Source organism: Drosophila tropicalis, unplaced genomic scaffold (genome assembly GCF_018151085.1).
Source record: "Drosophila tropicalis isolate 14030-0801.00 unplaced genomic scaffold, ASM1815108v1 contig_878, whole genome shotgun sequence".
Classification (NCBI taxonomy): Eukaryota; Metazoa; Arthropoda; class Insecta; order Diptera; family Drosophilidae; genus Drosophila; species Drosophila tropicalis.
In genome coordinates this window covers 3,352,818-3,369,185 of record NW_027173374.1, presented here as the reverse complement: position 1 = coordinate 3,369,185, position 16,368 = coordinate 3,352,818, and the positions used below count along the sequence as shown (strand labels likewise).

General features: G+C 36.0%; 1 protein-coding gene across 4 annotated transcripts in view; it reads left to right on the top strand.

Annotated features, from left to right (window-relative positions):
- The window catches only part of LOC137584942 (uncharacterized), a 51,178-nt gene extending 35,218 nt beyond the window's left edge, over positions 1 to 15,960 (top strand). For all 4 annotated transcript variants that reach the window (XM_068300549.1, XM_068300548.1, XM_068300551.1 and 1 more), the window contains 5 exons: positions 2,193 to 2,286; positions 13,909 to 14,103; positions 14,180 to 14,356; positions 14,430 to 14,544; positions 15,291 to 15,960. In XM_068300549.1, coding sequence (XP_068156650.1) covers positions 14,025 to 14,103; positions 14,180 to 14,356; positions 14,430 to 14,544; positions 15,291 to 15,441 — 522 coding nt within the window. In that variant the 5' untranslated portion in view covers positions 2,193 to 2,286; positions 13,909 to 14,024 and the 3' untranslated portion in view covers positions 15,442 to 15,960. The remainder of the gene's footprint in view (positions 1 to 2,192; positions 2,287 to 13,908; positions 14,104 to 14,179; positions 14,357 to 14,429; positions 14,545 to 15,290) is intronic.
- The last annotated feature ends 408 nt before the right edge of the window (positions 15,961 to 16,368 follow it).

Sequence of the window (16,368 nt, the reverse complement as noted above, 5' to 3'; positions counted from 1 at the left end):
ATAAAGCTCAACTCACTAAGCCAATTTCAGTGTGTTTATAATTGAAACTTGCCCGAGGCCAAAAGCTAACAAGAAAAATGGCAAAACGGAAGGAGAAAATCAACAAACGTGTAGGGACACGGAAATAAAATACAACTAAGAAAAATCAGTTAGCCAAGAGAGAAGGGACACTCACTCGAATCGGAAGAAGCGGAGGCAAAAGGAAAACAGGATGGCCACCTCTTTGGCGAGCGGCGGATGTTAAGCGATTTGACTTGGTGACAACTTCATTTCCGTTTCTTGGCCATAATGAAAAGCTTAAATTATACTCATTAATAAGCCGTGTTGAAGCCAAAGTGCAGAAATACTGTCCATGTCTCAGGGTCCACCTGTAAGCACACAATGGCAAACTCATTTGCATGTGGCCATCAAGTCGACATGGCCAGGACGGAAGGGTGGCTCATTAAAAATGAAAAATTGACGACAAATGGAGACTTTAAAGCTAAATAAAGCTAACAAACGATGGAGAAATTCTCAAGTCTGGGCAAACTTATGGCCAGTCGGTAGTTATTTGCCTTCTTTCTTTTCTTTTTTGCACATTTTATAGGCAATTTACTTTCAGCCTCGTTGCAAAAGGGCCCAATGAATAAATGACATGGTCGCAGTGAGATATCAGAGGGACTAAGCAAACAGTGAAGTAATCATATACATATATTCCCAAGAACATTGTAGTTAATATATCAGGCCAATTGTCTGCTGATCCCCACACAGATGGAAGGAAACGATAAAGTGTATTATGATTTCGAGAAGGTCAAAGGTCAAAAGTTTTACCCCTTTGCTATGTCCATGTCAGCTGGTTTCACTACACTTGTAGCCAGCTTGAAAACAAGAAAGAAAATAGCTTCCGTTGTGTGAAGAAGTGTGTTAAATCATCAAGAGTTATGAGAAAATTCTCTTCCTATCCATTTTTCTTCTCGTTGTTATTACTACCACCTAATTCCGGCAAACTGTCGCCTTGCCTCCTACCCCGTAATTATGAACTCTTCCTCTCCCTTTCACTCTCTGCCTGTTCTGGTGCTGGCTTGGCTTATTTTCAATGCATGAATCACATGGTTCGTTTTGCCTTTTGAGTGCTAATGAATTTTTGGCTTGAATAATTATGTAAATTTGTTTGCTTTTTATTGGCCTGCCTTTTGTTAAAACTTTGTTTAACTACTCTCTTTCTCTCTCTCTCTCTCTCTTAGCACCTTTTTCTTTGTTTTTTCAATTGCCACTTCTGTTTAGTGTTGATTTCCCGCTTTTCGCAGTGTTTTTCTCGCACATTTACCATTTTGTTTACATATTAAATTTTTTTCCTTGAACGATGAAAACTCAGAGAAAAGGGGAACTGACCAGGGTGAAGGGTCTGCCAGTGGTTTAGTTAATTAAATCGAAAACAATATATAAACAATAATAAACAATTTCAAAATTTAAGAGGCAGGCAAGTTTTCAAGAAAAATTTTAATAGGAAGATTTGCGAAATGAATCAAAAGTATCAGCAGGAGCCGAGTAAGAAATCCAATCTAATACGTAAATTGTGTCAACTGTGAAGAAAAACCTAGACAAATAGAAAGGGATTTTTCTCTAAACTAAAAACTAATAAAAGCCTTAAGTAAACAATCAACAGAGATCAAAAAGGCTTAAAGAACCTTGTTCTAAAATGGGCATATTAAAGAGTGTGTATGTTTAGGATGAGAACAAAGGAGCAAAATGATAAAATCAAAGAGAATCACGAATCTAGGGAGGGCAACTTCAATCTTGGTTAAAGTTTGTATATTTTAATGAATCCACCTATTTCGTTAAGTGGTTTAGCTATTTATCCATTTCTCACTTTACAACAACTAAACATAAACTGATAAATCAAAGTTATAGTTTTAATAAAGGTTTACCATTTACTCAATTATAAAAAAATAATTCTATTATCTCTTGACTGAGTATTGTCCAAGAAGATCAACTTTCTTTCATTAAATATTTATTACTAAATAAATATTTTGTTCTTGCTTATTTTAAATATCCTAAAGCTGTGCTGCTTTTATTTACAAATTTTCACAGAATGTATTTCGGTGTGTGGGTGAATATTTGTTTTGTTGATGAGTCTAACAAAATGTTTGTGTATTTTTCTTCTTTTTTTTTTGTTTTGCTTATTTAAATATTTGTTTGCTTTCTCTTTACAGGCACCTGGAGGATAATGCACTAAACGATAAGAAGCAGAAACACAAAAAATCCTAAAGAAAAACGAGAACCAAAAAAAAAAAAACAAACTGTTGGGTAAGTGAAAATAAGACAGCATGCTGGCTGGTTGCTGCTTTACTAAATGAAAATCCGGAAAAATTACAATTCATACATGAACATGGCCAACAGGCTGCAGGAAATATGCCAATGAATTCAAAGCTTTTGCCCTGTCTAAACAGTTTCCTGTTTATAGAAAGGGAAAAGCCCTGTGATTTAACACCACTTGTTGATTTGCTGGTCGGAAAAGCCAATTAACTTGGCCCTGACCAGTGTGCATTTCAGTTATAATGAAAAGGAGACAGAATTTAAATAGAGAATCTGAATGTGAACTTAGTATTTTTGGTTTTTTGTTGGCAAATGTTTATATATTCAAAATTATACTATAGATATTGTTTTTTCGGATAAGCAAATAAAAAGCTAAACAACATTTACTTCTTAACAAATGCCAAACATTTCTCTACCTTTTTAAAGTTGCTTTTCCGCCATTTTCCCAATTCACAAGCCATTTCCATACTAAATCGTTGACTGGTTTTCTTTTGCAACTGAAGCAATAGACGTAGCTGAGCAGCTGCACTCAAATTGCGAATTTTCTTTTAGATCCGGCTACCTGTGAAATTCCATTGAATTCCCAATTTCCTGCCACTGCCACCATATTTGCCAATCTGCCATCAAACTTCCGTTGCAAGTTGAGGGGTTTGCTCTTGGTCTTGCTCGTCCTGCTGCCGATTTTGTGCTGCGGCTCATGTTCCTGCCTCAAATGTCATAGCCTCTGGCAGCGTCAGCCTTTTAATCAAACTTTCTGTGGAAAATGGAAGCTTCACTGCTTGTTGCGGTCACGAAAGTTTTCTTTTTTTTCCTCTCTAGGCTGTTAGTGTGCGCCTTCTCGAGGGAAAAATGCAGCAGTCAGCTGAATGGGTTGGGTGTATTTAAGTAGGACAGAGCTAGGTAGGTAGATGGCCAGGTTGTTAGAGGTCAGTTTTGCTGCATTGAATGAGTTTTGGCAGGAGCACAATTTCCATGGATTAGATTAAAGTCATCAGTTTTGTTGTTGGACGGTCGGCCATCAGTTTGGTTAATAAAAATGCCAATGCCAAGCAAGTGAGAGCCAGAAATGGGATGGGTCTCAATCCACCCAGCTCCCCTCAGGAGCTGCAGATAATGCGTTTCATCATCGTCATGATTATCGCTATTGTTGTCCTTGTTGGCTGCCTGCTTTTGTTGTTTGATGTTGTTGTTCATTCAGTTTATCCCTCACTTCCTGTCGCATCGTCGACACATAATGAAATGAAAATATTTCGTCTGCCTGCGTTTTTTTGCTTTTATTAACTAAAATGTGTTGGCTGTCGCCGCCGTTTTTTGTTTGTTACTGTTATTGTTATTTGCTTTACATAATAAAAATAACAATAATAATAAAAATAAACAAAAAAAAAAAACAAGAAAAGAGAGTCAGAACCTCATCAGGCTTTTGTTAACATCACGTTTTTTTTATACCACTCCACGGCCGATCCGTTTTATTCATTTATATTGTTCATTTTGACTCTTTGTCAACCGCATAAAACGATGAAAATTGAAATTTCATACAATTTATTAATTTGTTGCAATTTTTGATGATGCGGTTGAAAATAATGTGTAAATAAATTATGAGTGAACAAGGAATGCAGCAAGTTGAGAGAGCATTAAAGCTTAAATTTATATAAAATTTATGTCAAAACTAAAAGAAGATTTAACGCTAAAACGAGACAATAATTCCATTTTGTTCATAGTATCGTAATGAAATTTTAATTTTTTTGTAGAAGCTTAGAAAGATGTTAACGATTTTATGGCAACTTTTTTTTTAACGATTTGAGTCATTTTTTTCAGACGATTTTATGGCTACCCTAAATTTGATTATTAATATTGAATGCCAAAAACCGAAAGACAAATTTTCTTATTGGCTTAACCGCAAGGACGAGGTTTCCTTTTTGGCCTGGTCATAAAACAGATGACTAAAGTAATGTGAATTACATGTTACAATTCAGAAATTTAATGACACCTTAAAAGCCATTACTTATACGCAACGTAAGCCCTATAAAAAGCAAAAGTCAAGGCGCAAGCAAATCAAAGAGTTTTCTGATATCTGAGCAGGGTAAATGTTGTTTTTCTTTTCCTTTACACTTCTTTACAATTCTTTGTTTGTTTATTTGTTTGTCTTTTTTGATCAAACAAACAATCAAATATATGTATGTATGTGTGTAGGGACATGGATACATATGTGTATAACGTTTTTGTAAGGAAGTTCGAGGCCGAATCGCATATGCAATATTTATATATGTATATACATATATATATGTTTTTTTAGCACCCATACAAGAAAGGAAAATAAAAGTCAACAGATGTGGCGGTGGGTGGAGGGGGATTGAGCAATGTTTTATTTATTTATTTCAAAACCTTTCACACGGCAAACAGTCACCGAGACAAGACATGGCGGAATGCCCCTTAAGGGTCTCGTCTCTGGTTTTGGTTTTTATGTCCCGGCCCGTGCCCCAGCTTCGTCATTTATTGCGTGCCATCAATACTTCTTGACTGCAATCGATGAAGGCGTCGTTTTGCTTTCCTTTTTTATATACATACACATATATGTAAGTATATATATATATATATCCACCACTTTCTGTCATATCCCCGCCGCCTTCTTAAGGAGTAGGTACATTGACTTCATGGGGTTCATTACTCCCGTTTGCCATTAGTATTTTTTTTTGTTGTTGGCTTTCTCCCCTCTTGTTTTTCGTTTTTTTCAATTATTTTTATTGGCTTATCATAAATTATAATGCTCTTTGGCCTTGACAGCCATATTTCTCGCTCACTTACTAAACAAGTAGTACATACATACATACATATATATAGTACATTCCGTAAGCGATTTCTCTTTTTGGTTTCTTTTTCTTATTTTTGTTGTTGTGGCCTCTTATTTTTCCCTTTGACTGGCTTCACTTGAGCCTTGTTTTTGGCATTGCTGCTTATTGAAAAACTTTCTCCCGTCATCGTCACAGTAGAGCAAGAATAACAAGAACAAAAATGAACAACAACAAAAAATATATAAGAAGAAAAACTTTCACTTAAATGGCAACAACTTTGTGCATTTTTTAACAGCGTTTTTATAATTTCATGCCAAAAGAAGAAACTTTAACGTTCAGTTCATTATTTTGTACACGGGGCATGCCTTAATTATTTTTTGCATTTCTTTTTCTGATACTCTACAAAGGAAGGATATATTCAATGTCTCTCTCTACTTCACATATTATAGTATGGCGATTTACAATATTAAATATCTTGCAATTATCTAAACAGCGCCTAAAAGTATACTATTTTGTGCCAATTTCAATGTTCTGTTATGAGTTTTACTCTTAAATAACATAAATCAGATTATCTGGTCGCTTCACTTTGCCGAATACAACTCGAAATTGTAAGAGTATGAAAATTGCAAGAAACTCATTGTCTGGTTTTTCTTGTGTTTTTCCTTGCACTAAGACAAATTGAAATTTCCATTATGGCAGAAGGGCGAAGCTTAAATGACTTAAAATTGTACTTTTGTTATTGTTGTTTCGCTTGTTTCTTATTTTTCGGCGAAGGCGGACTATGGGATTATGTAAATGAGTTTTTAAAGTTTTTATGCGATTTGTAAACGTTGGAAGCGAAGCTTATCCATTGGCGAGTGAAATACATTATTTAATTCAACAAGTTTGGTTCTACTTGAGGCAAACTACCCTCCCATAAGGCATTGCATGTTCGAATCTCGTTTTAATACCAGTTTCATTGTTTCATTCGTGTCCTTGTCGTCAAATAGTGTTCAATGGCTCTAAACCTTTCTCCCAAATGCAATTTGATGGTATTTTATGCATTAAATCTTCAAATTGATCACGAATTTTTCTCTTTTCTGTTAAAAGCGTGAACAGATAATAGTTTCGCTGAGGCAGACAACATTCCATTTGTATCATTTTTTTGTACTTCTTCTCGTGTCTCGTGTTTTTCTAGCATTTCATTGAAAGTGTGGGAGCAACACATGCATATTAAGTATACGCAGTGTTACATACAGAAGTTAAGAACGTAAGAGACAATATCTTTATTGTCTTGTGTATAGACTTCGCAACATGTTTATTTATACTTTAATGCATTTTGTTTATCAAATTCGTTTTCGTTTACATTGGAACTGAGTTTTAATAGTTATAAGCCATTAAATTTAATTACAATTTGGTGGCAAAAGTAAAATATATATTTTAATTTAAATTATTTTAAATGCAAAATTTCATTCAATCAATTAGTTTTGCTTGCAGGCAATTTAACAATTTATTAGGTATATAAATTTCATTTTATTGGCTAGTTTTTGACAATTATTTTAAATGCAAAATGTCAAATGAAACGAATGCCATAAGCTAAAAGGACCATACAAAATCTGGGTCCCAGTTGCAGCAGCTGCTTTCCACTTCATCGGCAACATTGTGTCTATTTGTGTATGTGTGTGAGCTAAATCTAATAAATAGTTGCACACAATTTACGGCTGATACATAAATTGTTAGATCTAAGACCATGCTAAGGTCACAACCATAAATTCTTTGCCAGCTTTCTTCTCCTTTATGTCATTCTGGCATAAATTTTGTTTTATATCTATATTGAAAATGCATGAAACGATTTTCGTTTCATTCAGGTGCAAAAATTGTTGTGGAAAAGAGTTTTCAGTTTCAAGTTTCAGCATTTTGGCTCATTTAGCCTTTTACGTGCTTATGATAAGCTTAATTACCCAGGCACATTTAAACCAACCTTCATCCCCTGACAACTACTTAACAAGATAAGGCAAACCAATTTGTTGTACTGGGGAGGGGGAGTCCGTGGAGGTTGAAAAGAAGATTTTTATTCCATAATGTGCAAATATTTGAAGCAAAACTTCTGCAAGCCACACATATACTATATACATAAACGAAGGAAGGAAGAGAGATCAACAAAACATTTGGCTAAATGAGGACACGCACGCAGCAGACCACAAACCTGTTCCCCAGTCACCGCTCTCCCTCTCCCTGCTACCGTACCTTTCCTATGGCTTAAACACCCACTTAAGTGCTTAGATATAATTTCCTAAAATTTTGTGTGAAATTTTAATTTTCTCACATACACACACACACACACACATACAGTGTGACACTGAGAGGTAGAGAAAAAGAGAGAAAGAAGAATTTTTGAATAGGCACATTAATTAACTTAAGTTTACACGTTGGTGTTTTGGTATATCCTCGGGTGAATCCTTATGATGTGACTACATAAAATAAATTACCTTGTGTATGTGGCTGCTTGACTGCTGAGTGTGCCTTTTGTTGTGTTGTCTGTGTGTTAATTCTCACCTTCTCTTTAAACTTCACTTTGTCACTTCGGTTGTTCAATATGTCATACGCAAAAACTCAACTTTAAATTGAGTTTTATCTTTGAAGCAAAGTTTTCCCACACACACACACTGAGATGCTGAAACAGGAAGAATTTCATAGACATTCTCTTGTCTTGAAGACCCGACTTTGGCTATATAGAAATGTGTGTGTGTGTGTGTGTGTCTGTGTGTTGATTGCCATTTTGTTATTCATGGAATTGTTTAAAAATTTAGATTGCTTTTGTAAGTTCTAAATGAATGTATGTACAATGACCCAGTTAGTTACTTGTTGCTCAAAGACATTGAGATTATCCTAAACTGCGTCATCTAAAGGCAAATGGCTAGTAGAAAAACGAATCTATATTCAAAAATATCTATATATATTATAATATTAAATACATTTTTCGGTTTCTTTGAATTGACTTTTTGAATTTAAGCTTCTCAACATGGTTCTTACAATTTACATCATTTCATTTGCACTGCTTAGACCAAGAAGAGGCTTTACTTAAACTCAGAGAACAAAGCCTCTTAAAAAAAGACAAAGTAGAAGAAGAAATATTCTTTTGCAAGCATAATTTAATTAATTACAAAAGCCAACTTCCCACCGCCAAGGCAAGCCGTGTGCCTATTGTCTTTTCTATTGTCAATTAGCTGAAAAGCCACAAAAGAAGCCAAAAACCAGGCAACGTCTTGTGTTCTTCTCAAAGCTCCTTAAAATTTAGCCTGGTTGGGTGGCGTGGTGGCATGACAATTAAGTAAGCCAAGAATTACGCGATAAAACTGTAAAGTAAAGTCAAGTCAATTCATTAAGTTTCCTGACCAACAAACTGTGCAATCAGAAGACAGGATAACACAACAATTAAATGTTCTTCTTCCTTTTTGGATGATGTTGTTGTTGTTGCTGTGCTGTCCTGTGCTGGGCTACGCTGTTCTGTTGGTGACCAAGCAAGGATGGCAAGGTTTTAGCTCGAGGATTCACCTTTTTTTTGTTATGTCCTCTTTTTTGACCATTGAACCGTGTGAGCAGTAAGCTTGTGGCGGCAAGCCCACAATGTACATTGAGTGGCATCATTGAGTGGCAAATACACAGACACACACACACACACACACAATCAATGCAAGAGCATCGATTGCGGTCGAGTGTCATTGAGCACACACACAGACAGAGAGGAAAATATAGAAACACACATCAAGCAATTGAGGACAACAGGCCCTAAAGCACTGTGGCATATGATGATGATGATGCCAGCCAAACAGTTGTCATTTTGTCACATCATCAAATTCTTAATTAGCCGGGCAAAAAGAGCCAAGAATCATTTACATTTCTCTTTTTTGTCGTGTCATTCTTCTTCTCTCTTTGCACATGCAGTTCAATCAGCCGAAGCGAAATGTCTTAAGCAGCTTTTCCAACTTGTCGAATGCAAATGCATTTTTCTTAAGTATCTCAATGGGCATTGACCTAATTCTTTATTTTTTTCCCCTCTCTGAGTAGAAGCCACCAACTGCAGACCAGATAAACTCTGTCCGCCTGAGATCTTTTTAAGCCTTTTAAAAGCTTCAATGAATTCTCATTTAAGGACGAATTAATGCCAACAAAGTGAAGGGTAGTAATTGGACTATAAAATTGAATTGTAATAAGTGCAAATGGAATGTATATTACAATTACATAAAGAAGTTCCTTAAAGGATAGAAGAATATTATTAACAGACTATTGTAAGTCGGTGGATTATTTCGATTTAGATTTAGTCATGGGTTAAAGACCTGTGCAGAACTCTCGGTTGACTTTTGACAATGATTATAAATTATTAAATTGAAATTTTCTCTTCATGTATGTAATTACCCTCTCATTCACATTCAATCAATTATTCATTGATTATGGTAATTCGAACCATTTGAATTATAATTTCCAAATTAGTTTGTCTGACAACTAATTTCCACACTTTTTGTGTGACAGATTTGTAATAAACCAAAATAACCAACAACAAATGCATGCAGCTGAATGTATTTTCCAGCAATTAGCGCAAAACTTGATTATAATATCATACAATGGCTTACGTGATCGGGTTATAATTGGAAAGGTTTTCAAATTGCCAGTGACCGCTGATACTCCAGACTACAGCCAGTTTACCCTTTAATTGTTCTTATTTGTGGTTTTCACACACATGCCAAAATATTTCAACACTATTCAATGGGTCTGTGTATGTGTGTGGGTGGAGTGGTGGGGGATCGGTGGTGGGTTTATGCGGATTTAATGGCCTTAAATCACACACAAAAACATATTTAAATTGCTAGCCATGGAAAGTTTTATTCTGATTGAAAAATACACTGTTGAGAGAGAAGGAGGGAGCAAAGAACAACAAAAAAATTGGCTTAAGTGCTTAACTAACGGTTAAGCATGGCAATAAGCCGAACCACAAATATTGCACTTCCCCCCTGCAACTTGTACCTCCACGGTCATGAAACCCATTTCAATGAAATGTTTTAAGCCCCTAGATCTGAGCCAGACATAAATCTACTTTCATATTGAGTTGACCAAAACCAAAAAAGGAAGAAAAGCAATGTGAGGCTTGCGTGTGCCTGAAACATTTTAGTTTCTGTTTTACGTTTGGGTCCCTTATTCGAGTGGGCATCCATTAAATGATTTCCGTTAAAAGGTTCCACATGAACGCATGGCTCATAAATAGTTGGAGGTATTGCTACTCCTTGTCCCCTTCCGCTCCCACTCTCACTCCCATTTCCAGTCTGGTAGTTGGAAGTTAATTGGCCTTGAAACTGAAAATCAAAAGGTCGGTGGTGGGACCAGGAGGTTGAGCGGTGGCAATGGAAACGCTTAAGCAGTGAATAAATATATCTTTGCTTTGGCTTAATCATTATAAAATTTGCATTTTAAGTAGTTTTAATGTTTAATGCAATTTCTACTGCTACATGGTATAACTTTGCATTCTGGTGTGATGGGAAATTTGCATACGTGACAAAGCTAAACCTAACTGTAAATTGCAGTTGTAAATTGCAAATGCAATTCGCAGTTTTCTCCAAACGCTAACGAAAAATTGCCCTAACGTTTGCAGTTATGCAAATGGAAAATTCAGCTCCGAGTGAGGGTAAAACTGACTAAGAGACAAAGAGAAAGAGAGAGGAACAAGATATATGTGTGTATGCTTGCATGTGTGGCGGTATCAAGCGTGAAATTAACTTTTCCCTCGGGGGCAAGTAACAAGACTAAAGCAAAAGGTGTGGCATTAATGGCAATGTCAATACAATTAAAATCGAAACCAAAGAAAAGTGAAATGCAAATTGAAACTTGCCTATGATCAGCCTTTTACTTCCGCACCATTAAGGCGAAAAAAACGGTACAAAAAAACGGACACGTCCTTGCTGGGCTGGTTGTCCTTTTGCCTGGCTTAGACTGGGTGACATTGTTGAACCCTTGTCAGCAAAAGGCCGAGTCCTGATAACATCGATTGTATTGTGCTTAATCATGGGCCCCATCCTTCAAACACACACACTCGCTCCCCAAGTCATTGAACATACTAGAACTTGGCCGCCTTATGGCCAGATTATCATTGTCAAAGCGAGAAATCATAATAAATCATTCCGAGTCAAATGCGAGAGGGAGAGACAAAAAAGTTGGAGGCCCCCATAAGTAGGCAATATATATAGTCGGCGTTCAACTTTAAGCCGAAACATTATGCCAGCTGCCACACACACACATTTGCCTGCAGGTGACGCTCAATCAAAGCTGACCCCTAACCGATCGCCCAGTTTCATCCTAATGAGCCTGCTCATTTGTTTTCTAACTATACCCTCTGGGTTAGAAGATTAAGAAATTAATGACCTGCAATTGAGTGAAGCCAAAAAGTTTTGTTGCCAAGCGCCAACCGTTTTTCATTTTTAATGTTAATTTAATGTTCATTTATTAAAGTAACTTTGGCACACAAATTCAATGTCTTTGACAATAGGCGACGACAGCAACAACAAGCTGTATGAAGAAGAAGCCTTTTAATTGCAACTAACAAACTCAATTTTGCTTGGACATTTACTTTTATTTGGCTTTTGTCATAAAAACGAAAGGCAACGAAACTTGGCCATAAACTCAAGCCACACACACACACATACACAAACACCAACCTCATACACAGAAGCATATTGGCAGTCGTTAAAGACGAAAGGACAACAGCCACAGCAGCAGGAGATCAGGAGAGACAACGTCAAAGTTTTATATATTTATAAGTCGCCTCCCTCTCTCCCTTGCTCTATTCTTACTCTTCACCACCACGCCCACACAATGAACACAAAAAGGTAAACTTCATTTGTGCCCCTACAGGCTGACAGAGCGGCGGAGGTAAGGTGAATTGAATCAACTTCCGCTTCCTTCCACACTGGCATTGAATGCCGTTTCCTGTTCACAGCCAAATAGAATGACAGACAGGACAATAAGATTGGCATTGGCAGCTCGTTGCCAATGCTGGTTAGTGGTTAATTTGCAAATAGATGAAAATAGGCCACACAATTATACCAAGAAATTGGCAGAAACTTTTGCAATTTAATTACAACTTGAGCATTAGAGCAAAGTTCATTAAGACCAGAAAGAAGCTATCGACAGCGGCGCAATGCCAAAGAGAGAGCGGGAGAGAGAAACATACCCAGACAATTGGATGAAATATTGTATTCAAATGTGTCGAAAAGGTCACTCGGGCCAATGAACAGAGAGCACAGTGTGAACTCTAATGTCAAACACCCACTCAAAATACAATTTGCCTAAAAGCTATTCCAAGAGGTACATACATATAGTATATATGTATCTATCTCATATCCAGCCCTACCAAACCATATAATTAATGCAAACACTTGCGGCTGACCAATTCCAATTTCAATTTCAATCCAAATGCCAAAAATGGCGTCGATTGAGTGCCAGCATATTACACATACGCCCCATGGCCACAGATTCAGATGTCAGTGCTATAATTTGCAATAAATATAAAATAAATATTGATTCAGTAATATTGCAACTGTCAGACGAAATGTTTTTATAGACTGGAAAATTGAAAACGACACAGATGAAAATGGGTGTGTCCATGTGGGTGGTCTGCCTGAATGGAAGCTGTGTGTATATGAGTATACGCGTATGTGCGCTCGTCACATATTCATATATTTGATTTCTGACATTTGCCTTTCCGTTGCTTTGCTTTACTTTACTTTGTGTTTGTATATATTGGTTACTCTTGTCGTTGTTGTTGTGTGGTTTTTTTATATTTTGACACCATTCGAAAGGGTGATGTAGTAATTTCTTGCCTGACTGACATCGATCGTATTCACTCGATTGAAATTGATGACTTTACCTTCTGCATCTACCTCGGCACCTTTAATATCCTTCAAATTTCATTGTCAAGTAAGAAGTGCTAAAAGATGTGGGCAGTAATGTGGCAGCTCCTTAAATTATCTAACTAAATAGAATAAAGCACAATTCTGTTGTCGTCTTCATTGCCCTAAAGACTTAAATCTTAAAGTCATCTGTCTATAAATTATTCAAATATTATAACCAATGTCCAAACACTCAATAATCTGTAACAATCTTATTTTGATGAAGGTAACAGCAAAAATTTATTGTCCCACCATCTTGTCTTCCATCATCATTTTCAATCCCCCATAAATCTTGTTGCTGGCCAAACTTTAACTACAATTTGAGTTGGCGTGGTTGTTGGGCTCGTTGTAAGTCGAAATCATTTGTCATAATTTTTGGAAAAAGAAAAAAAAAAACGAAAGGAAAAAATAAAAGATGACTCCGAGAACAACGCACCTTTGGGCCATCCAAGTGCCCATTAAAACTGCCAATAACAATTGGGTAAAGGAAAGGGAAGGAGTCGCGATGGTGTGGGCGGGGGTAAGAAATGGCCCCAACGCATTCGACATGAAAATCGACTGAAAAGCAATTATTTACACTTCGGCAATAAAAAAATATGGCACAACCACCAGCAAAAAAAAAAAAAAAAAGCAAGAAGAGGAGAAAAAAATAACACAAAAAAGTGAAGAAAAATTGTGTCAAAAATGGCCTTGTGCAATTTATTACCTTTAATTTTTCTTGCCTGAATGAATTTTTGTTGTTGTTCTTATTTTTCAACATTCGCTTGAAATTTCTGGGATGAAATTTTTATGGCAGAGCTTTACTCAAAAATTTTAAACAATAAAGTAAAAAAATAAATAATATACATGTATATTAAAATAAAAAAAAAATTCTCTCATCAACATATTGCCATCAATCTTTATTCCAGGCCAAAAGGCAAAATGTTACAACTAATCAAAATCCATAAGGCCCACTTGCTATGCATTATCCTGTGAGTTTCGTGTGAGAGAGAAAGATAGGCAGAGTCGGAAGGAAGAACCAAGAATGGCAGCCTACACATCCCTGACTGCAATGGAAATCTGCGGTTGTCTCCTCCTGCTACTTACCATGCTCTTCAGTAGTGGTGAGTGAAAGTGAATTCATCTGTCCTTTCTATAGACGTCTGTGTGCTAATCCCTTTATCCTTATACGCCTTTCAGGCTATTGTATAGACTGTTTCAAGTGCGTCTCGTATAATGGCGCCAATAAGGCCTGCGATGATCCATTTCACAATAATTTCTCAACCGCCATACTCGAATCACCCTGCATGGGTGGTCGCAAAGGTCGTGATGGCTTATTCCCAGCGACCGCTTGCATTAAAATTGCCGGCTATTATGGTGAGCCAAAATGGAAAGATGATGAATGTGCGATTCCTTGATGTATGTGTATGTCTTCTTTATCATTTCACAGATGAAACGGGCGAGACGATAACAGTGCGTGGATGTGCCCTGGACAGTGGCACATTGACCACGGACACAGAGATCATACGAATGTCACACTGTGGCAAATTCTACTACGACAACAAGTGGGTAAAATGTAAAATATAACTGAAATGGGTGGCATACATACAAACAATAGATTGTGCAGCCTTTATTATCTTTTTATTTACTTAAAATGAATATATTTTTAATTTCTGTCAGAATATAGTTTATATACTTCGTAAAAGTCAATTCCAATCTTCATGAACTTTCTCTTTATTTCAATATTTTTCTTTTTGGCTTTAATTTACTTATCTTAAATTGAATCGTAAGATGAAGAATAGACTTTTGGAATTTATTTTCTTTTTACTGATTAATCTTCTTTTGTATAAAATATTCATATATCATGCAAAAACTAGCAGACTATCTAAAAGTAGATTAAATTACCTTCTTTGCATCTCTTTTTACCATTTGCTTATGAAGCATGAGAAATTTTCTTAAGATAATTCAAAAAATATGAATTAGAGAAGAGACAAAGCGAAAGAGTTTTACATATATTTTTATTGCCTGCCTGGGCTATGTTAGTTCGCTTTTGTTGCAAGCTCTTGACTAACTAAATCCCTATGCTACATTTTATTGCATAGAGAGAAAAATCCAATCCCAAGGACCAAGACCACGTTTACACCCTTTCCACACACACACACACACACAAATATATGTATGCTTACACATTCTCAGTCTCATTTTCGCAGTCATAACTTAACATTATCCGACATTATTCTTGTTCTTATTCTTTTTTCTTGACTGGTGCCTAAACACACACCAACCCGCCCAAACACCCACACATACACAGATATGTACATGGTTGCCTCCAAAGCTGCAGTGATGCGGATGCCTGTAATGCAGCGTCAACGCAACATCTTCGCCCCATGGTTACGGCGGAGTCGGTTATGCGGCATCTGCTCAGCACCTTGGTTTTGCTACTCGCCCCAACATGGAGGTAGCAGTGAGACGATGCAACAAGAAAGGCGAATGGCATATAAAATATGAGGATAATGTGACAAGTGCGGAAAGAAAATAAGCATTTAATATAATTTAGCTGCGCGGCAATTTCCTTTTCGTCTCTCCTGTTTTCACTTTACACTCTGTTTGAAACCCATCTGAATGTATCTTTCTCTCAAAGCTATATCTTTGTCACACTATTTATCACATTCTCTTCGTGTCGAAATTTGCACTAAAAACTACACACACACCCACACACACAGAAGGAAAAAAGATTAAAACGAAAAGTAGCAGCGAAAAATGAAAACAAAAGGAAAAGCGAAGAACATATTTTTATGGAAATTCATCAAGCAATTATGTGATTTATGAAATGAATATTTAACAACTCTTTAACAATAATTGATGAATAAAAACAAAAAAGAAAAAAACAAGCAAAACCAAATAAAACAAACAATTAAAATTATATAAACTAAGCCTTGCTAAGCAAAATTAACAACATCTCGAAACAGAATTAAAGAAAATCGAATCAAAAACTAAATTCAAATTCAATTGCAATTATTTTTTAGGCTACTAAGTTGCTATATGGTGAAACAAACAAAAAGAAAACCAAACAAACTGTTTTACATTTTATATATATACATCCTATATATATATATGAATATATACTGATGATGATAAACTATTGTAAATATATATTTAATTATGATTAATTAATAATTATTTGTTAGAAAATGCTGCTGAATTTTAGGCAAACTTAATGAATAATTTAATGTATAAATAAATTACATACAGGGCCACAAATATGATTTAAATGGCTAATCAAAGAAAACTGCAAACTGAGCAAACGACACATATATATCTAGGGGAATTGAAAAATGGTTTTGTTCTTACATTTAAATAATCCCATTGAGAACTAAATGGATTTCAAA